Source organism: Scleropages formosus, chromosome 2, assembly GCF_900964775.1.
Source record: "Scleropages formosus chromosome 2, fSclFor1.1, whole genome shotgun sequence".
In the NCBI taxonomy this organism is placed as follows: domain Eukaryota; kingdom Metazoa; phylum Chordata; class Actinopteri; order Osteoglossiformes; family Osteoglossidae; genus Scleropages; species Scleropages formosus.
In genome coordinates, this window is record NC_041807.1 from 36359540 (window position 1) to 36382570 (window position 23031).

The 23031-nt window shown below is 46.1% G+C and overlaps 1 protein-coding gene across 9 annotated transcripts in view; it reads left to right on the top strand.

Moving 5' to 3' along the window:
- LOC108924920 (forkhead box protein J3-like) overlaps positions 1-23031 on the top strand; it is an 88346-nt gene that overhangs the window by 22141 nt on the left and 43174 nt on the right. For 8 of the 9 annotated variants that reach the window (XM_018736570.2, XM_018736567.2, XM_018736568.2 and 5 more), the window contains one exon: positions 10865-11335. In XM_018736570.2, coding sequence (XP_018592086.1) covers positions 11006-11335 — 330 coding nt within the window. In that variant the 5' untranslated portion in view covers positions 10865-11005. The remainder of the gene's footprint in view (positions 1-10864; positions 11336-23031) is intronic. The other variant, XM_018736569.2, reaches the window with a different exon arrangement.

Genomic DNA, 23031 nt, shown 5'->3' on the forward strand with positions numbered 1-23031 from the left:
TGACCCAATACATTTTTTGTTACATTGCGTAATGAATGCAGGAATGGGTCGTCGCTCCAAACTAGAGTGAAATTGTCGCACTGAATACGTAAGCTGTTCACCAACTTTTTGAATCGGAACAAAACAATTGTGATTCATTTCACTGAGAGCATCTAATTTTTTTCCCCCTCGTTCTCCGCAGTTTGACGGCACCTTTCGCACTCCGTTTGAGCGCGCGTGCCGAGCGCGTGACACTGTCGCCGGGAACGCGGGCTCAGGCTGCTTTGTCTCGGACGCCCACGCGCTGCCGCCTGATCGGCAGGTTAATTACAGGGGAGGTGCCTTCCGGTGATTGACGTGCGGCCCGGCGGGCTCGTGCAGACGCGGCGCTGCCTGCGAAAGGAAGCGGAGGGAGATCACCTTGTCCTTGAGGAAACAGACGCCTCTTTATCTGACAGCGAGGGAAACTGACGACGTTAATCCTCCCCCCCCCCTTCGCCATTAACCGAGTCAGATTTGTCATTCCGGAGCCGTCTGTCCAGCGGTCGGTCCATCCTGCAACGGTCTGCTTTAGGCCTGCGTTAGAATTTGACCGGCTGAGCTGCACCCTTGGAAATACTGGTGTTCAAGTGGACGTGTCCCAGGCTGCGGGGAGCTGTGGACCTCCTCGATTATTTATTCTCTGACCGCAGGATCCTTCGCGCCAACCCATGAAACCCTTAATTAGCAGCAACCGATGCGCAAGTCGCCGCCGTTGGCTCCTTTCGGGCTGCGGATGAGTCATTAGGGTGTTTATTGAGGAGTTCTTCAAGTCTGGTTCCGTTTGTTTGTTTGTTCTGCAGCGAACAAACGCTTCCCTCGCCCCGAGTGCGTACCTCTCCGACTGGAGCGGATGAGTCCGAGGCGGCCGTGGCGCGCTCTCCATCAGCGCCACACCCAGGCCGCGGTTCAACCGTCCCGGCGTGAGGTGTGGCCCGAATTCTGGTTGAGGGCAGATTCCAGGACTCATCACAGTATTTTTTTTTTTTTTTTATTTTTTATTTTTTTTTAAGTCTCGATGTAGTGAGTTTCAGGGATGAGGCTCATGGAACCCATTGCTCTGCTCCTGGGACGTGGTCTTGGAGCAACGTGGTTTGTTTTTTTTTTTTTTTTTTTTTTAAATTCTTCCTGCTCGTCCAGCACATTCCGCAGTTTGTCAGCTGCCGAACGCAGTCGGGACCGGAAATCAACGTTTCACCTTAGTTTTCTCCAACTTTTACACTGCATAGCGGTTTGTAAATGGTGTAATATAGACATCTCTCTCCCGACTTACTGAATTGGGTTATTTCCCTGACATATTCCGGTCCTCACATGAAGTCCTCTGTGCAAACGTGGACGACCAAAGGGTTTAGTTTAACATTTATGTTTATTCATTTAGCAGATGCTTTTCTCCAACGTGATGTACATCTCATAGAAATATAATTTGTGCATTACATTAGGAGAAAGACATAGTTATAGATGTGATTCTTAAGTAAACTTAGTTTCTTTCCACCATATGAACCAATGTTCATCACACGAGTAGTTCCATAAAACTCAGAATAGACTATTCCCGATCACATTGCGACCATTTTTTTTTTTTTTTTTTTTTTTTTGGGGACACACAAACATTTGTGTACAGTACAGGAGTTGCAGCTAGGTAAAGGCTTATCTGAATATGATCATAAAGTTATGGTGCATGAAGATATACACCTTACATGAGCTTAAAGGATCATGGGCAAAGTGAGTCTGGAAGAGGTGAGTTTTCAGACCCTTTTTAAATGTGGACAGATTCGGCAGTTCTGAGGGAGAGGGGGAGGTCGTTCCGCCACAACAGAGCCGGAACTGAGAACCTCCGTGCTTTACCTTTCGTGCATGGGACCATCAGACGGGCAGATGTGGAAGAGCGTAGTCGTCTGGTTGAGGTGTAGCGGTTGATCAAGCCTTGTAGATATCTGGGAGCAGTTTTGTTGATGCATTTGTAGGCCATAACCACCCTTTAGGAACTTATTGGACACACCTCCATGATCATACCTGTGAGGAGATGCTCCTTTTTGCTTTCTGCCCCTTCTCTAAGCATGCCGATATATTTGTACTTTCTTGGGGTCCCGTTTCTACCGCTACATTTACGTTTACTTTTACATTTAGCTGACTCTCTATAAAGTGACTTGGTATTAAGCTGCTTAGTTATTTACCCGTTTATACAGCTGGGTAATTTTACTGGAGCAGTTTCGGAAAAGTTCCGTACTTAAGGGTACTACAGCTGGAGGTGGCACTCGAACCTGTGACCTTTGGGTCTAAAGGCAGCACTTACTCATTTGGCAGATGCTTTTGTCCAAAGCGACGTATGTTTCTGAGTTTGACAAGAATAGTGCGTTACGCCAACGGAAGGGGAGATTGGGATGCGCAGGTACTTAATGTGTAGTTCATAAAACTAATAAAGTGGGGAAAAATAAAATGTTCACATGTTGGAAATTTGTAACTCATTTGTTCATAATTCAGATAATAGCAAATGCTGCTTCCTCTGGATGCAAAGGTCGCAGGTTCGATTCCCGTCTCCTGCTATAGTACCTTTAGGCAAAGTAGGTATTACTAATTGCTAAAGTAAAATTACCCAGCTGTATAAATGGGCAAATAATTGTAGGTACATTAATATTACAGCATAAGTCATTTTGGACGAGCGTCAGCTAAATGAGATGCTGACATGTATGTCGCTTTGGACAAAAGCGTCTGCTAAATAAATAAGTGTAAATGTTAATAGTGTGCGTGTATGCTTCCAGCCAGCCAGCAGTGGTCAGTAACTGCTAGTAAAGAGTAATATAGTGTATGGTTGTGGTGGTCTGGAGCCTATCCTGGAAACTCCCGGAATGTCTAGGTAGTTGACGGTGTGAATGTTCAGTCAGATCCCAGTGAAGTGGTTCATTTGTGTCCGTACGTAAAACCAGCCGCGTCGGCGTCCTGGACCTGTTTTTGACAGCCCGGCCAGCGCCCACGTTTCAATATTGTAGGATGTTGCCGCCCCGATCCTCCTGCATTTGCGGGTGTCAACGGAAGTGGGCCGGTTGAACTCATGAACAGTGCATTATTATTTTCGTTAAATAAACCAATTAAAATGCATTGTCGTTTCTAATGAGTTGTCGTCGGTGCGTTGTTTGTGCTCGCACTCTTGTCCTTGCTCCAAGGTGCAGCGCGCAGGTTATGTTCAAAGTGTCTGTGCAAATTGGGCGAATCACGTTAGATGTAAGATTTCGACTCTGGAGCCACGTTTGACATTGAGCAAAAGGCTGATGAATGTAAACATAAAGGGGGTCCCTTGTCGGTATGGTACCGTACCGTATTTGTAAGACTGCCAGAAGTGTATTAACGAAGTTCTGTAGACTTTGTGTCTGGTTAGTGGTTTATGATGTAGTGGTTACAGGTGGTACTTTGCAATCGAAGGACACGGGTTTTAGTCCCTGCTCCTGCTGTAGTACCTTGATTGGAGTTCTTACCCACTGTTGGTAGTTTAAAAAGAAAAACCCAGCTGTAACAGTGGGTAAATCATGGTAAGTAGCGCAATGTACCAACCTAACTGTAAGTCACTTTGGAGAAGTGTCAGCTGGTAGCGTAGTGCTTAGCGCTGCTACCTTTGGACCCAGAAGTTGCAGGTTCGAATGTCACCTACAGCTGTAGTACCCTTGAGTGAGGTACTTAGCCTAGATATCTTCAATAAAATTATCCAGCTGTATAAATGGATAAATAATTGTAGGTAGATTAACATTAAGTTGCTTTGGAGAAAAGTGTCAGATGGATAAATAAATGTAAATGTACATGTAATTCTACCCTAATTATTTCAGGCCCTTTTTGATGTGGGGTTTTTTTTTTTTTTGTGTTTGTTTGTTTGTTCATTTAGGGCCACATTTGGGACTGTAGCCTTGTAGCGGAAAAGGTAAAGCGCATGGATGCACTGTGGTTTGGGAGGAGTCCTGCTGGGTAATTCTAGATCTCCAAACCCCACAGACTGTAGTTGGAGTTCACGGTCCTCTTTGTGTTCCTTCTTCACAAAGACCGCAGTCAAACGGGCATCTCCTTTTGATCCTCCGCCGAGACTGCGAAAGCCCATCTGCGCGCTTTTAATAGCGCTTTATTAAACTCATTTATCATATTAAAAGCAGTGGTCTGTTAACAAAAAGTTATTGATGAGCCGACTCATCGCGGGATCAGTGTAAATGAAGCGAATCAAGATTGTCATTAAGTAAACATCTCGTGGTGGACGGGCGGCTGGATCAATAACGTGTGCGTGTGTGTGTGTGCGCGTGCGTGTGTGCGCGTGCGTGCGTGGTAATCAACAAGGCAAGAAAAGAGAAGTTTATCGAGGACAACAAAAACAACGGCGATGGAGGAAAGTGCACATGTGGGAGGAGAAAGTAGTTCCACATGTGCTGGAATGTTAGTCAGATCCTCGAGGAGCTGGCAGTGCCGGCGTCTGGGTGTGCCGCTCCCGGCCCGCATTTTGCCCCCTGTCCACCCCACCCCACCCCACCTCAGCACGGGGTGTTTGAGAATCAACAGCCCCCAACTGGCCAAACGACGTCTTTTTTTTTTTTTTTTTTTTTCCTCCCCGCAGCAGAGAGATGGCGGATGCTTCGTTTCGGTACCACTTTCACACTTTGTGATTAAGCGTTAAAGTTTCTTAGCGGACCTTTTTGTTCAAGAGAGCTTAGGCAGCAACTGATGGTTTCACACTCTGTTTTACCAGCGTAATACGGTTTCGTTGCACCTCTTAAGGGTACAACGGCCGGGCCTCGTTACAGGAAACGCTTCAAGAAGAATTTCATGATACTTGTACATGGTACTTGTACCTATGACAAACTTGAGCTTGAACTATCCTTACGTCGGTCGTGAATCTTGTCCTAAACCCTTCAGATGCGATGCGGATCCTGGAAGGGAGGCTCAATCTTGGCATCGCGGAGCCAACTCGATCTCTGCGAGATGCGAGATCCGGCGCTGGCTGCGGCACCGCCTCGCTCACCATGCAGCAGGGTTCTGCTCAGGGTCCTTAATGACACCCTGGCTTCGGGTTCCGCCGTCTGCCACGGGTCCCCACCTTTTGCTCACGCGTCCGAGAGGGCGTTTCCCCTCCCCGGCTCGGTGTTTGCTCCCGTGCTGGATCTGGCAGCTGGATTTTTGTTCTGACCGCCTTGGTGTAATTACAGTAACTCCCGCCCCCCCCCCCGCCCCCCCCCATTGCCCTTTTAAAAAAAAAAAAAAAAAAAAAAAAGGTTTGCATTTTCGAGCGGTACGCTCTGATTCATTATGCTAAATTGGTAACATTTGTGACGCGACGAGAAACGAGAACAACAGGAAAGCAACTGGGTGCAGCTCGAACGGGCTCCAAAGCAAGAGCAGAAATCTCTCTAGAATTGCGAGACTTGATGAAAATGAGGTTTCGAGATGGATGGTGAACTGAACCTGACTGTGCAGGACGCCTTAAAAATTAATTCGGATGTTGCGGGGCTGCGTGCGCCAACGTGACGTGCCGGTTCACACCATAAAATTGTTACACGCTCTGAGCGGATTAGTCACCGGTTCACCTGAAACGCATGTCTGGAGTGTGGGAGGAAACCAGAGCACTTGGAGGAAACCCACACGAACATGCAGAGAAGGTGGAAACTCCACTCAGACTGAGCTGGACTTGATTCCACATCAAAACCTGCAGCCCAGGATGTCTGCAGCACCCTTGCTACACGCTGTCCTTCCATACATGTGTAATATGTGAAGTATTTTGAGAATAGATTATTTAAACCATACTTGCAGTTCAGGCATTTTTATTCCTGTAATCTTTTTGATGAGTCTTTGTGCATCAACCAGATATGATTAATCACATGATACCAAGGCGGTCCGTTGCACTGACGTACCTCGCCCGAATCAGGATGTTTAAGGTGTCACGGGCCTGACAAAATAATAGCATCCTGCTCCAAATTTTAGTTACGTGCAGCAGAAAGGGATCGATTTCTGCTTGACGACGTCTGCCGTTCTTCTGAAGAATCATCAGAAGTTCGAGGAAGATAATGGATTATTTTGTGGAAATCTGATGCTACTGCCTGGCATGACATCAAGAGTAGAGTCCAGGACTTTGGGTACTGCCAAGAACTCCCCCCCCCACCCCCTCTGTGGCAGGAAGTGCATCTTATTCACAAATGACAAACCGCAATGAGCTGTGAAACATCCAAATGTATTTTTCCCTCCCCCCCCCCTTCCCCTGAGTGTTCCCCAAATAAATGCCAAACTGACAGTCAAGATATTTGTCGGTCTCTCTCAGGGGATTTACCGCTCATGAAATATTTAAGCGACGTTATGCAGGCCTACTTACAGTATATTATTCAGTTCCACAGAAGTAAAGTTTCTGTGCAGTCAGTTTAGAATTTGATTTTTATGTATTTTTTTTTTTTAATTTATTTCCACCCCCCCCTTCCCCCTGCGTTGCTGCAGCACTTTAAAAATAATCGATTTTAACAGCCTAATTACAGCTCGTCGGTCATTGTATTGTGCTGTTGAGATGGCCCGTTATCCTTCTTTCCCTGTGCACACTTGAGGCTCTTGTCGGCACGCTCGCGAGCGCCACGCTTTCAAAAGAATCTGACACGAGCGCGCGCCGCTCACCTCGATGATTTGCCGTCGAGGTTAAGTACCGTTTGAAATTACCGATGCTGGAAGGTTGCAGCTCACATTTGAAATGCGCGAAGCCCACTCATACTTTACCTTGCATTCCCCAGTCTTTCCATTCAAGCATTCGCGGCATGTTGATTAAGGCAGCGTAACGCCGCCGAAGATGAATCGCTTTCGGCCCCCTGCGATGGAAAGGCTTGACTTACTGCACGCCTTTTCCTGAAGCTCGATATTGTGTGTTTTTAATTGTCGTAGTTTATAAATGTGCTTTTTTTTTTTTTTTTTTTTTTAAATGGCTGACCATTTGGTGCACGAACTGCATCTAGAATTTTCTGGAATGACCCAGTCATCTGCGTTCACTGAAAGCAAATAATCTTGGTACACGTAGAATTGATCGAGGCAAAACAAGTGACCTGCGCAGTTGACTGGCAGGTGGTGTAATTTTTAGACCTGTCACCTTGGCGATGGTAAAGTCCCAGGTTCACATCCCTGCTCCTGGTGCGGTACCCTTGTTGAAGGCGCTTACCTCAAACTGATACTTTTTGCTACGCTCCTCCATTTCTGGCTGTTTGGTAGTCTCATGCACAAGAGGTCCAAAATCAAAAGCCTGAATGTTCTTGGTTCTGGCTCCACTGTACTGGTATTAGCTCCCTTGTCCCTCAGCACTGCTGGATCCTTCTCGACATTCACGAAGGGTCTCAAAAAACAACTTTACGACCCACTTCTCTCCTCATCTGCTGTCTGCTCCATGAGCTGTCATTACATCAGTTGTTTACATGAATAAAGTACGCTATCAGTTCTACTTGTGTAACGTGTGCTGGTCAAACGGTGGTATTAGACTGACTGTGAATCATGTGTCTGCATCTATAATCTCTCCGCGTCTGCTAGTGAAATGCACTTTTGTTTCCTCTGAGCTGTACGTTGCTTTGGAGAGACGCGTCCGTCAAATGAATAAACTTAAACCAATAGACTAAACATTATGCAGCTGTATAAATGGGTAAATAATTGTATTTTCGTCAGGGTACCAACTTAACGTTGTGAGATTGGAGAAGAGCTAACGTGGGCCTGTTCTCATGCATTTACCTCTATTAAGGACGCAGTAAGTGTCGGAATGCGGACGCCTTTCTGCAAATGTGTCCAGGCGACGTTTGCAGCAGGCTGTACTGTGCTGGCTCAATTCCGCTGATATGAGGCTGAGAAATGCTTTGGGATTCCTTGGTTCTTGGCACAATCCAGTTCTATGAATCTTTGCCAGCGGTGAAGGCCGTGCGGCTCCGCCAATCAGAATTCGGCCCTCCTGCATAGCGGCTCTCGATTGGTTGCGTCACAGTAGTGGGAGGAGTCACACGGGCTGCCCTTTCCCTCCAAACGGACACTCGACGGTCGTAGGTGGCTGACGGCGTTTACCGAAAAGTCTGGGAATAACTGCAAATTGAAATTAAAGGAAAATTGGGTGAACTTTGCGTGAACTTTGTAGTTATAATTGTAGGAGGAAGTGCAGTGGACTAAGAATAAAAAAAAATAAAAAAATTTAGAGCTCTGATTATGCTGTTCTTCAAATCGGCTTACAGCAATAAGCCATTTATTAAGGTAATTTCCCATTTATGGAGCGGGATCATTTGTATCAGTTCAGAGTAAGTACCTTGATCAAAGGTACTACAGGCGAAATGGGGATTTAAACCCAGAATCTCGGATCAGGCTGTCACAGCTCAAATGGTAACGCGGCATTTTTCAGGACATTTACTGTCGTGTTACTCGTAGCGGTCAGTGGTTTTTAGCTCAGCATTTAGTTGATAGTGTGGAAAAATTTCTAAATTTATACTGTTAATTTTACATCTCTGTAAATGCTAAGATAGTCACTGCATTATGCAAATTACTTTTGTGGATTTGGGTTTAGTGCATAAGTCACCAAAAAAAAATCGTAAGATGGTTTGAACAGCTTTGTTTACACACCTAGGAACCATGTGATTTGTTAGTGTAAAGCAGTTTTCTCCCACAAAAACAAGGTAAAACACAACAGCTGTTGTGGTTAATTCAAATCAATTAATAGTACAGAACAGCTTAATAAATTGGCAGTTTATTAAGTACAAAATGTTACAGGCTTTTGGACCACAGGAATAAGAAATGAATAAAATCAGGTGTCGGTAAAGTGAGTTTGATGCCTCAGTTGCTGGTTATTAGCAAAAGTTACCTTTTCATGCCTAGATCAATAAGTGTGAAGCCCAAGTGAGAATGGATCTGCCATCGTACTGTTGAGAAGGCACTTAACCTGAATCGCTTAGGCAAAAATACCGAGCTTGTTAAAATTCTATCGTGCTGTGTTACGTAAGACACTTTGGATTTTGCCAAGCAGCTGAATAATTTCAAACATGATTCAAAATGTCACAGATCATATCTGTGTTATGGAGCTTATGATACTCCAACAGGCATCATTGCAGGGATGTTTTGGAGGTTTTACTCTGGATTTTGGATCTCCCACCTCTAAAGTAGGAGCTCGAACACGAACGCACACAAATCCTGGAGGAATCAGCCTGCTTACTGGCACTGCCAGCTCCCTGGTTAAAAGACTATAGGTGGGAAGGTTCGCAACAGATGCACGCTTGTTTACGCTGAATGGTGGGATTCTGGGCTTTAAATCCCTACAGAGCAGGAATTTCGCCTCGGCCGCTTCTCCGTTTTGGCTGACAGCTGTGAAAAGAATTCCTCGGGATTTAGTCACCGCGCGGATCGAGTTGCAGCGAGGACACGGTCGAGGCACGCAGCGATGGAGGCTCGAGGAGAGCGCCTCGATGCTGGCAGCGCCCTCCGAGGGCATGTGTTGGGCATTAGTGGGAGCTTCGCCCGATGATCCTCCAACTTAGCTTTGAATGCACCCTGTGAGATGCCTCTCTGTCTCATTAATCCATCGAAATGCTTGAGATGAACTCAGCTCTGCCTTCTATTGCATGCGCCTATTCAACTTCTTACCGTGCAGGTGATGGGAATTTTGTAGCCTTTATTACCCCTTATTTATGTATTTTTATTTGCATCTTTCTCCAAACTAACATACAGTGTTAGTTTTAAACACTCGAGTTACTTAATGTGATTTCCTTGCTGCCAACAGGATGACTTTTATTGAGCAATTCAGGACAAGTAACTGGATTAATAGTACTGTGCTGGTAGGTGAGACTTGAACCCGAGTCCTTGGATTGCAGGGCGGCAGCTCTCAGCGCACCGCCATCTGCTGTCAGCTGCAGCTTTTCTGCATGTCTCAACACCATCTACGTCAGAGCCACTTTTTTGCTATGTTAACGCAGTTCAAGTTTATGACGTAATTTGTTTTGAACTGTAATTTTTAAATGTGTGTTTAAAAAAAAATATGTACTTTCTGCTAATTCTTATATCCAGCAATCCTTTGGTTTATGGATTTAACCTGTTCCTGAAATTTCATGTACTGGAAAGCCTATTTCCACTCATTTTAAATTGGGGAAAAAATGATACGTTCCAGTCCATTTGAAAACATCAAATTTTCCCAGATATCGCTGAAACACCGTAAAACAGCCGTATACCTATCAACCCATGATTACAGCACTTAAAATTACTTTTGTTTATGAAGCAGACACTTCTCCAAAGTGTTGTACATCTCAGAAAACACTACAAATGAGCATTGCACCCACACATGGGAAGATGTAGATGCAGACATGTGCATAACAGTAAAATCTGTTAGAAACGTAAGTGCAGACAATTTAAAATAAACAAGTCAACATATTGTAGCGAACTGTCACTGTACTCGTCGGGTGACGAGAACAAAAAAGTTGATTGTGAGTTTTGGTGGCTAGAGGAGGGAGGTGGCTTGGCAGTCATTTTTGCACCGCTACTGCAAAAACTCATAGAATCAAAGTGAGCACAAGAGAGGAAACCGCTAACTGTACATTAGCGCCAATTACAGTACAGCTTCTCTAATGCGCTGCATTTTTTTGACATGCTTCAGATTAATTTCAGCAAGAAGCTGTTAACCTTACGAGCTGTTAACCTGAAATTTCAGATGAAAGTGAATTTGCAGATCAGATTTTTCACTCGAGCTCTTCATTAGTGATCTATAGGGTATCTAAAAAGTTTTGGGTGACCCCAGCAGGTTGTTATGTGTGTGTTCATAACCGTTTTACCATGCCTCTCTTATTTTGTCTTGGGCGGAAAAAAAGAAAGCCAATAACAGGGCTCATCTTTGGTTTGTCTTTTCCAGGCTACAGCCGCATTACGACAGTGCAGAAGCTTGGTGAGTCAAGGCAAGCCGCACGTTCCACTGGCCCCGCTCCGCCTCTCTCCGAGTGGTCCATTGAGTTCCAGCCCCGCCCCCTTGGCAGTGCCAGCTCTTGCAGTGACCATGACGTCAGAGCTGGAGAGCAGCCTGACTTCCATGGACTGGCTCCCACAGCTCACCATGCGGGCGGCCATCCAGAAGGCGGACAGCGTGGCGCACGCCCACGGGCCGGGTGTAGCCAAGAAGAACGCCCTGCTGGACCCCGGCGGCACCGCCGTGCTGGACCAAGAGGAGGTGCAGCAGCACCGGGATGGCAAGCCACCCTACAGCTATGCCAGCCTCATCTCCTTTGCCATCAACAGCTCCCCGAAGAAGAAGATGACCCTCAGTGAGATCTACCAGTGGATCTGTGACAACTTCCCCTACTATCGAGAGGCTGGCAGTGGCTGGAAGGTAAGAGACCAGACAGTTTACCATCCGTCTGGTTTCCCTCATTAAGCAGGTTATTCCCCAGTCTGGTCCTCTACGGTCATATTGCTGCAGGTTTCCGAATGCATTTTTAAGTGGCTCTTCATCGAACCCTCAGAAGACCGGGTCAGGTGATCTGCTATCCAAAGAATAACTTAAATAAAGCAATTAAGAGGTGAGTTTAGGCGGGAGGCGGCACACCCCGCGGCCCTCGAGGACCACGGTTGAGCTCTTCTTCTCCAAGGCGAGGAGCATTCGACACTGATTTCTGCTGCTAATTAGTAGGCGGTTGTGCACCCCTGACAGCAGGTGGAAAAATCCGCATTTCACTTTTCAGATGAGTAAAGTGCTGCTTTTCACATTGTGAAATGTAATGCGCTTGTCCAGTTGATATCTGATAATGATGATGCTCATGACAAGTGCAGCGCAGAGCCAAAAAATAAATAAATAGGTGAACCAGGAATTGAGGGAAATGATAAATCCCACGAAACTGAATTTTTGTCAGTTTATGTGTACGTTTAGAACACTGACAATTATAACGGAGGAGGTTCAGGTTTCAGTCGCCGACCGAAGAAGCAGAAGCTTCAAATCAGTTGGACACGTGGCGTGGATCTTAAGATAAATCTGAAAGTACTCGGTCCTCAGAGGCTGATGGTTTAAAGTTTGCATCATAATTTAATGAATTAATGGGCGGCACGGTGGCACAGCGAGTAGCGTTGCTGTCTCGGCGCCTGGGCGGTGTGGGAGGATGTGGGTTTGATCCCTGCTCAGTCTGTGTGAAGTTTTCATGTTCTCCCCGTGTCTGTGTGGGTTTCCTCCGAGTGATCTGGTTTCCTCCCACAGTCCGTAAACATGCTGTTGAGGTTCACCCATAGCGTGAGTGACAGAGAGAGAGTGTTTCACTGATGTATGGATGAGTGACCCAGCGTAAGTAGTGTATCTAGCAGTGTAAGTCACCGCGGTCAATAAGGCGTGTGGGCTGATAACACTGCATAGAGTTCACTGGAAGTTGCTTTTGAGAAAAGTGTCTGCTAAATACATGTAATGGTTTGGAGCTACCTGCACTGGATTACAGAACATTCAACATTATTAGTTTTTGTGGGAGGAAACCAGAGTGATCGGAAGAAACCCTTGTGAACATGGGGAGAACACGGAAACGCAGACTGAGCCAGATTCTAACCTAAATCCAAAAACATAGCCTAGGAATTGTGAGGCACCAGTGCTTTCCACTGTACCGTCATTCCAACCTCCACTGCATTTTATTATCCTTTTTAACCTTTTAAATTTTTTTTATTTTATTTTATTTTATTTATTAAGAAACCACAGATGCGTGCGATGGTTCCTTATAGTGAGGAAGACTAAACTTTTTGGGCTCATTCTTCATGTCTGACCTTCCTCCTCTTTATTCTCCTTAGTCTCTTAACCAAAATGCACAGCATTCCTCCTCCAGAACGTCACCTTAAGGCAAGGTGTTGCCAACAACAAGTGGCGCGGCGCTCATTTATTTTATCTTCAGTAGTGGTTAAACTGCAATAAATTGTAATCTGTGACTGTCACCATGATTTTGACAATGGCTTCCATTGTCCGTGATATTAATATACTTGTTTGTTAGGTGAAGTTTACATTTATTACTTTAGCAGATGCTTCTGTCCAAAGTGATGCAGAATGATTATGTAGTATTTAGCAGACACCTGTTTCACCCAAGGTGACTTAGAGTGCGAGGTAGACTGCAGTACAGTACATTACTTACATTCAGTCACTCATCTCACTCAACTCATCACCAGCTCACCTGAAACACATCTTTGGACTGTGGGAGGAAACCAGAGCACCTGGATGAACCCAGTATGCAATCCCCACACAGGCTGAGCAGGGATCAAGCCCAAGTCCTTTCGTACCACCAAAGTTATATAATGATTTAATTGCTTAATGACTGAAAGTTCAGGTTTAGGTGCTTTAATAGTGCCTTTTTTGGTAGCTTTCCGGTCTTTCAAGGTGATTGGGGAAGTGTAAAGGGCCGTCCGAAGATGAGTGGGCTGAACACATTTTCCCAGAAGTTAATATAATAAATTCCTTTTTCACTTACCCTACACCCTATTTTCTGGCAGCAAGTTAAGGGCCTTAAGCAAGGGAAGCCAATGGTCCCAGTTCTTAAGTAAGGTCACGCTGCACTGTAGAAATACCCTCCTACAGCATGGCTTGCTGGGTAGTGAGTTTGTGCAATGAAATTCTCAGTTACAGAACACATTTCCTTTCCAGGGATTCCATTTACATGTACTCGCAAAAGCGACTTATCATATTAAAATTCCAAAATGGAATTACCCATTTATTTAGCTGGGTAATTTTACTGGAGTAATTGAGGGTAAGTACCTTGGTCAATGGTACTATAGCGGGCGGGGTGCACCTGTGGCCTTTGGGTCTTAAGGCAGCAGCTCTAACCTTAACCCTACCAGCTGTCCCTATGCATGGCTGGTCATGCACCCTCTGTCTCTAGGATAGGCTCCGGACCATGGCGACCCTGAGTTGGAGAAGCGTTAACGATGGTAAGAGAGAGAACGCCTTTCCCAGGAGGCGCAGAGGAGGACAGTCCAAAGATTTGCCGCAACATGCATGTAATTCTCACATCTTGCGTTGCCCGTTCTCAGTATCCAATTGCGCGTTGCTTTGCGCGTCGTAATTCTCCCATTTAAAGCACGGCGTCGCGCCCCCTAATTTTAGCAGTCGTGTCGCATCGGCGACCGAGAACCGCGTTATGCCACGAGATGAAACTTGACATCTTCATCGTAGCTTTTGACAGCAATGCTTGACGGAAACGAGCCGCACCCTTCTGGGTCTCCCGTTCGATTTTGCGCTCAATTGAAATGACGCGCGCCGAGTCCGTGCCCCAACGCGTGAGGTTCGAGACCCTCGCAAACAAGGCGTAAACGCTGGAGCGTTGCGGAATAGATTGCGGAAACGTGTCGCTGCTAGCGTGATGCACGGCGCCGTTCCTCAAGTTAATGAATGCGCTGTTTACCGCGTTGGCTGCCGGCTACACCTGCAGACACAGCAGGGCCGGGAGACTGAACGGCGGTGACGTGTCTGAAAAAGCAGATTAATTAACACAACAATCGTTCTGTTCTCTGTCTTGGTGAGGTTTTGTTTGCCCCACCACCCTTTGCCTTATTAAATCTGAATAAAAGTGGAAATAATAAATAAAAACCCTTATGGACAGGTGTCTTTCGAGCTGCGTGGAAAGCCTGTGAAAGGTGTTTCTGGGCCGCTGTGCTCCACTTTGTGTAACCTGCGGGGTACCTATTAGGGATGCTTACCGCATAAAAATTTCTTTCACAGGCTCTCTTTTTAAAAAATGTATTATTGGAAATGCTATTTTTAAGCAGTGCATCGAAAAAAAAAAAAAATTTTTTTACTGGGTTTTTATCTTTTGTTATGTGGTCTTTTTAGTTTCACTAATTGGGTTTTCAGCTTCCCTTACATAGTTACTCTGCTTCTCTGCAAACCTGTTTTGGGGTCCTGTTCTGCAGCGGGTTGAAACCCTAACCTCCTGGCTTCCTGTTTGCGGTGGATGGTGGTGATGATGATGATGATGATGATGATGGTAGTAATTTAAATTCCATTTCATGCAATGCGCTTTTTTACTCCTTTAGGGCCAGCAGGTGGCCTAGTGGTTAGTGGTGTCACCATGGAATCAGAAGGTACTGGGATCGAATTCCTACAGCTACTGTTACGCTATCCTTGATCAAGGTACTTACCCTGAATTGAGACTGTATGAATACCCTGCTGTATAAATGGGTAAATTATATGTGATTTGACTTGAACTAATATTATTATTATTAAGAAGAAGAAAATTACTGCAGTGGGACTGGCGTTCTATCCAGGTTATATCTTTTTCTAGCTGTATGCCCAGTGATTCTGCAACAGTCTCTGGTCCACCACAACCTGGACTGTGAGAGGGTTGAGTGAGTTGTTGTTGTTGTTGTTAATAATAGTGCATCGCAGTGGCATTTCAAATGGAGTATACCCGTTCCATTTCAAGGCTCAGCAATTCCAGGATAGGGTCCGGTCCACCACAACCCAAATTAAGACAAGTGGTTAACAAAAGAGTGACTGGTTGAGTGACTGAATAGTAGTAGTAATAGTAGTAGTAGTAGTAGTAGTAGTAATAATAATAACTGTAATAGCACTGCATTCTCACAGCGCCTGGGTGGTGCGAGAGGACATTGGTTCGATCCCCGCTCAGTCTGAGTGGAGTTTGCATGTTCTCTCCGTGTCTGTGTGGGTTTCCTTCGAGTGCTCTGGTTTCCTCCCACAGTCCAAAGACATGCTGTTCAGGTTCACCTATAGTGTGTGAGTGACAGAGAGAGTGTGTGTGTGTGTTTCACTGATGTATGGATGAGCGACCCATTGTAAGTAGTGTATCTAGCAGTGTAAGTCACTGCGGTGAATAAGGTGTGTGGGCTGATAACAGTAAATAGAGTTCATTGGAAGTTGCTTTGGAGAAAAGCATCTGCTAAGTGAATAAATGTAAATGTAATAATACTGCGATGAACTGGTGTCTTGTCCAGGGTGGACCCTTTTTAGCCTTGCACTTGTTGATTCCAGGATAGACTCCAGACTGCTCTGACCCTGCAATGAGAAGTAAAGGTTAATAAAAGTGGGTAAGAATGAATGATGATGATGATGATGATAATAATAATAGTGATAATTATAATAATAATATGCAAGCGGTGCCAACTCTGCCACTTGGACCCAAGTAGATGAGTGCCGTGCTGTACAGCTGGGGGCACCGGCATGTTGACAAGTGTAAAGGGTTGAGGTGGAGCTGCATGGAGCCTCGTGCGGCCGTGCCACTGTGACTGCGGTGCCCCGACGGCATCGCGCATCAAAGGGAAGTGCACGCCGGCTAATCACTGGGAAGGTGATTGCTCTCAGCTGCACACAGGGGGGGTCCTCCTGACAGCAGGAAGGATGTCTGGACCCTTCGGTGTTGTGCTGTTTGCTTTCTTTGAGGTTGGGGGTTGGGTATCCGTGTTAACAGGGAAGTAGGAGCAGGTACAAGTTTAACGAGGGGAAGGACACGAGTGGGGAGGACGGCCAGTGAGGCTGCGGGCGAGTGTACGTGTGTGTGTGTGTGTGTGTGTGTGTGTGTGTGTGTGTGTGTGTGGGATGGGGGGGAGGCGCGTCTGGTCTCCAGCCGCTGCTCCGCCTGAGACGACGGCCGAACGGAATTTACAACCCAGCGCACGCGCTTGTCTGCTCCGTATGATAATGCGGGTGGCGGGAGGGGCGCTGTAAGTAGGCCAGCAGGGTGGGGGGCGGGGGGGGGGGGCGAGCTTGCTTTACGTCTAAGTAGACGTCTGTCAGCCCACGGGTTGGAAATATTGATAGCCGCTGTCTCCGAAATATTTTTTTTTTTCGGGATGGGGTGTGGGGGTGAGATGCGTCAGCATGGCGTTACGCGAATACGTGTGCGAAGGATCCCGGTCGGGCCAAACGGGTGCGGTAAGCGCAGGTGTGTATGGGGAAGGTGTGTGTGGAGCCCGCTCACCTGCCCACCTGCAGGCGAGAACGATTCTATATCCGCGCCTTGGAAACGTGTACAAAAGTTTGTGATCCCAGTGCAGGTGAGCCTGTGCGTGGCCCTTGAGCTGAATCGGAGCGGCTGAGCGCCCCCTGTGCGGAAGGTGTCGGGGACGCGTGCCGACCTGTCCGGCGCGCCCCGGGGAGAGCTGCCGTCGGCGCCGCGTCGATCCGCTCGAGTGCGGCGTGTTAAAAATAACACGGAAACAAAAGGCGAACGGGGAATTCCCTGCTCGGTCTCCCACAGCCGATGGATTTTTCCTCGTAAAAACGAGCGGCTTGGAGCGAAATCTGCACCGTTGGTCCTATTCCGTTGGTCCACCGTTGGTCCTCCGTTGGTTTTCTTGCAGTTTGCCCTCACTTACTGTCACCCCACATCTACTCTTATTAGTGTTTGTCTTCATGGGTAAAGACAGTTATGAAAAGCGGGCGACAAGGAGCGGCGCTTGGCTTTCGGAGATCCAAACTCACGAGCGCCTGGTCAACCTTTGGGGCTCCTTCAGCGCTGCTGTTTCCGGGGAGTTTGGGCCGCGTAGTTAGCTTTCCGGTTCAAGATAGTGATGATTTGCCAGTTTTTACGCTTCCTCTTTTTACGATTAACAGGGGTGCAGTACTTTTGCATTTGTATTTTCGTAAGGGCTGCATTTGGTGGAGAGTATTGAGGGCATTCTTCAGTCTGTTACCAAATCGTGGTAGAAATGAAATGTCAAGCGTTGCTTATAGTTTCTTTGAGTTGTATACATGCTTTTTACACAGTTTGTTTTCCATTCTAACATTTACATTTATTAATTTAACTGGAAGTTTTCTCCAAAGTGAAGTAGTGTTAACCTGCCTAGTCATTTACCCATTTATGCTATTGGGTAATTTTTGCTGTGTTCTGGGTAATTCGATCAGTCACTTTGATTAGTGTTACCTCCTGTAACCCTGTTTCACTGTAACGTTCTTGTATTTAGCCCTTTGAGTAATTTATTGTAATTTCCATATTTAAACCCTGCTCAAGACAACTGGTTATTGATTATGGATGGATGGAAATTTAAAAAAAAAAAAAAAAAATTATGAAATAAAAATAATGAATTCATGACCTCTACCAGAGCTGTTCCATTCAGCACTCTATTTCTCAAGAGCACATCAACAGAACTAATTGACGTATTACTGTGTTACAACAGTGATTGGGATTCGAACCTGCAACCTTCAAGTTCAGATGTGGCATCTTGGACCACTATGCCACCTACTGCCCTAGATTTTCCACGTTAAACCTCCTGAGCCGGTTTCTTGGGAGGCGAGTGGAGCGGAAAGGGAAATGCAACGAAACGGAAAGCATTACGGCGCGCTGTGTTTGACACGGCGGGGGTTGGTTTCTTTTATCTTGGCTTTGTGTGCTTCTGCAGTATCAACTTGAGTCTGTCGAAGTGCAAGAGCGTCAATGTTGCCTGACGCTCCCTTCAAGAATCGCTTTCCTGTGGCGCCGTGGTGCGGACCGACGCGGCCCTCCGATGTGACCTTCTTCATCTGCAGCATTGATCAAAGCCGTATTTCTGAAGAAAGCTCGAAACCATAGGCGATGTTTGAGCTGTGTAATTCACCGCGGTTGTCGGACGGTCCGGGCCTGGAGCTGTTATCATACGTAATAATCTGTAAGTAGCGTGATGAGGTCACCTGGGGACGGGCTCTGAAATGCTGCGTAGTGCTTCTTGAAGATAACCGTTGAAACCCACACTGTACTGGCTCCTCGTGCCAAGAACGCTCGAGGAACGGATTTTCGAAGATGGACTTTCCAGTTTATTTAGTAATTGTATTTTCTTCATCGGTCCATGTTCGACAGTTTCTCGCGCAGCGAAAACAGCCTGTATTTCCGCGCTCAGCCGAAAGTAGGCAGCAGAACGCACCTAAAAAGAAAATGAGTGTTGGACCACCTTAATCCAGCCTGCTTCCCCTGTGTTTACAGCTCTTAGCTGATGTTCGTTGGAGTTGGCGATCAGTAGAAAGATGGCGAACTCTTCACTTCTATATGGCACCAGTCGGTCAACTGCCATTGATGGGAGGTTTGTGAAGGTGATTTTTTTTTTTTTTTTTTTTGTGTCCCCATCTTCAGTTGGTTTCTTAGTTTTACTGCAGCACAAATTAATAAACCGCAGTATTAATCGATATTAACATGTCCTGATTTTTAGTGTACTATGATTTTTGGAACCTTACTCGTAAAAGAAGGTGTTCTTGTTCGTTACCTTCAACCGGTTTGAATTCAACTCCTAACTCGGTGCTCTCCACGAAGACACGTACGGAGTATTGTCTTTTCCTTCCCGCGTTGAGCTTTGTTAATTTGAATGCTGCTCAAAGCTTTTGAAAGCTGTGTGAAATCCTTTCTCGTGAACGGTCTTAATTGCTACAGAGATAGTGTTAATCCCTCAGTAGTTCAGACTCTCTTTTTTTTTTTTTTTTTCTAGAAAGTCTGCAAGGAGAAATATGTTCCCAAGGTAGAGAGAAATGTGCTGACATGTCGATCTTCGGTGCTGTCGGTGGATAAACGGTGCTTAATCGGAGACCCTCTGCTAAGCGCGATCCGGGGAAACCCTCCCTCCCTTCAGCCAGGGTGAACATTTTTCCGTAGAGCTTCAGGGTGCTCATGTTTAACTGGTTTCCGGTGACGTGTCCCAGGTGTACTGTGTGCTGTACTTTCTCACAGGCCTCGATACGTGGTAAAAAAGAAGCGGTTCATCTGGCGACAATGTATTTGCTGTTGCTTCGCCGACGACGACCGCTGTCCACGCAGTGGTCTATGTGTGGGTCCAGGCTGGTGTCACGGTTAAGGAACTAGTCTTACCGAAAGGTTGCGTGTTCATTTCCTGGGGGAGATGGTGCTACCGCAGCAGTGAACCAGTTCTTCGAATAAATTTCTTATATTGGAATGTCTGTTTGGTAGAAGTGTGAAACTGAATAGCGTAGCACCTTCTGTTGGGTTAGACACCTGTGAAAAGACCAAAAATAATGAAGGAAAATTTAAAAAAAATCTATGGTCCAGTTCCTAACGGTCCCGACTTCACAAAGCTCTAGGTGTTCCTAAGCTCTCTGCCCCACCCACCAGTGGGATTTCCACATTCCTGACCATACCACACCACGCCATACCCAACTGTGGGCTTTTTAAGCACTTTGTGTCCCAGTAGGAAGGGAATGACAGTCTACTTTAGACTTTCCAGACCTTTTCCCATACTCCTCCTCTTAGGCCATACCCGGCTGTGGACTCTTCAAGCCCCTTGCCATGGCCTCCTCTCAGTCTGTAGCCACTCATGGGTTTTCCAAGCTCCTTGCCCCATTGTTCCTCTTAGACCACACCTAGCTTTGGGCTTTCCAAGGTCTTGGGTATGCCCCTCCTCTTAGGCCACACCCACATATTGCCTTTTCAAGCCCCTGACCCTGCCCCTTTTCCCAGGCCACACCTAACTCAACGTGTTCCAGTCTCGTGGCCACGCCCCTACTTTCCTCTCCAGTCCTGCCGTTCCAGCCAGGTGTCATTAATCCCAAACCCACATTCATGGTGTTTCACATGTTTTCAGCCCTTTATGCCTCAGCTAATGTCGGCCTGTCTCATCGCTTTCTCCGAGAGCTCTGGTCACTCACGTTTTTGCTTTAGCGTGTAAAATATTTAATCTGATTTCCAGGTTGTAAACTCAACATGAGTGGTCGGGGAATCAGTTCACTTGTTCCACAGGTTGAGAAATGGGGTTTGCTGTCTTAGCGTATCATTCCCGTTGGACAGTCCATCTGTGTTGTGCTTTACGTGAACTCGATTATAAATAATTTGATGCACTAAATGAAATTTGATTGGTTGGATGACTGTATTGTTGTCTGCTATAATAAAATGGGGCACTTTCAAGGTTCTGGTCCTCACATGGACAAGGGTTATTGAATGAGTTTCTGTCATTATAACATGTGTGATGCGGGACCCATCAGGAATTTAATTAAAAACTCAGGTGTACAGACATTCTCTCTCGAGCACCTCATTGAGGTTCATTTAACCGGCTGAATTAAATCTTGCCTCCCCTCTTCAAGTGACGTGTAGTAACAGCGCTGTAGTAATTATGGCTGTTCATCACTTTCATTCCCGCTGCATCTAATGGCGACGACAAGTTTGTGCAAACAGATGTGCAAATTGCATGCAAATAAAAATGTATTTGTTCTTCTCAACGAGAGCTAACAAAATAATGTATAATAATGCTCCTTTATGTGCTTAGGATGCCTTTTCTGTCGGGAGCAAGCTCATAATTATCCTCAAAAGGACTTAAACTACAGACACTCCCTGTCTTCAAATAAGTGATTCACTTATGCAGAGTGTGCGTTTTGTTTCGTGGAGTTGAAACGAGATGATTTTTCCTTTGTCGCAGTTCGGGCGTTGAGGTTTGGAACTTCATGTTGGGATGTAAAGTGAGCCTGGCCCTCTCTGAGAGCCATTAATGTCTCATCTCAGTCCGCAAGCCTCTGGTGTGGCAAAATGCCGATTATTGTTATTATATTGTTACCTATTATTTATTCGACAGATTTTCATACCTTTACACTAATTGGCGTACAGTTGAGTATTTACTCTTTTATACTGTGTCGATTCGGGGCAAGTACCTTGATGGGTACTAAGGTGGGAGCAGGGATTCTAACTCCGTAGGTAAGACGACGGCTCTCGCTGCTCCGCCGCTTGTCTGTTGGTTGTATGTGGAAATAACACGGTGACTGTATGGCACACGGTGTTTTTGGCGAAACGCGAAGGTGAAAATCCTTGTCTGGCAACCCTTGAATGTAACTTACAATGATACTGTGAAGGCTCATAAATCAAAGATTTGAACTGGGTTGTGAGAAAGGTGAGAATGTTGTCCTAGGGGGTACTAGGGTAATTGTGCCTAGTGTGTAATGAATATTCCAGTGAGAATTCTGAGAGTAAGAGAGAATATTGGGGGGTAGTGGTTAGAGGTGTCGCTTCACAAAACCCTCTCGTGCTGTAATAACTTTGATCAGGGTTCTCTCCTTCAATTGATAAGGTAAAAGCCTCCATTTACTCCATGGAATATGGAGTGTACACACACACATTTTCAGAACCGCTTGTCCCATACGGGGTCGCGGGGAACCGGAGCCTACCTGGTAACACAGGGCGTAAGGCCGGAGAGGGAAGGGACACACCCAGGACGGGACGCCAGTCCGTCGCAAGGCACCCCAAGCGGGACTCGAACCCCAGACCCACCGGAGAACAAGACTGTGGTCCAACCCACTGCGCCACCGCACCCCCGGAATATGGAGTAATGGTTTATAATATCAAAGTCCTGGAACCAACATGGGTTCCATGAATGAAACCCAAAAAAGTATGTATTTTCATAAATTTGCCATTGGTCCATGACTGCGTTCTTCAGTTGATTGATTTGATTGATTGATTGATTCAGGGCTTTGGTGAAGGTGGGGTCAGTCTTCGCAGGACCTGTGTCCAAGACGCCGAGTGACTTGCTGTTGGTCCGGGCCGCTCTGGAGACCCCCGTCACCCAAGACCGCCTCTTTTGGGAGCAAGGGAGGATGCTCTCGTACCTGGGCTTACGGATGAACGACAATTCATTGCGAGTACCAAGTTGTACACAGCACACACGTGTGCACTTGGAATAAAAGAACTTGTTCGCTCTGCATGTACTGTAGCTAATTGACTGCACCTCTGGTTTAAATCACACAGGCTGGTCAGGAATTTCTCCTTTTCACTTGTCGGTCAGTTGTTGCACGGAGAGATGAAATGTTTCTTTGAACGAGAAGTAAAAGGAGCGATGATTTTTCCAAACACGGGACGTCTTCAGTTGAACGGGCATTTTTATCACGGTTAATTATATCGCCGAACAACATTGGCCGTCAGAGAAAGTGTCGCAGGTATGTTTTGGTTGATTCTTTGTACGATTCATATTATGGGATGTAAAAAAAAAAAAAATAAATAAATAAATAAAAATAAAGGAGTGTGAACAAAACCTGAGACGATAATGAAATAAAATTGTTTTGCATGTGAAAAAGATCCCATTGTGTTTGTCAATCACGACAGATAAGTGTAATTACGTGGCCCCGGAAGCCGGGCTCCCAGAGGCGGCGGCGCTTCTCTC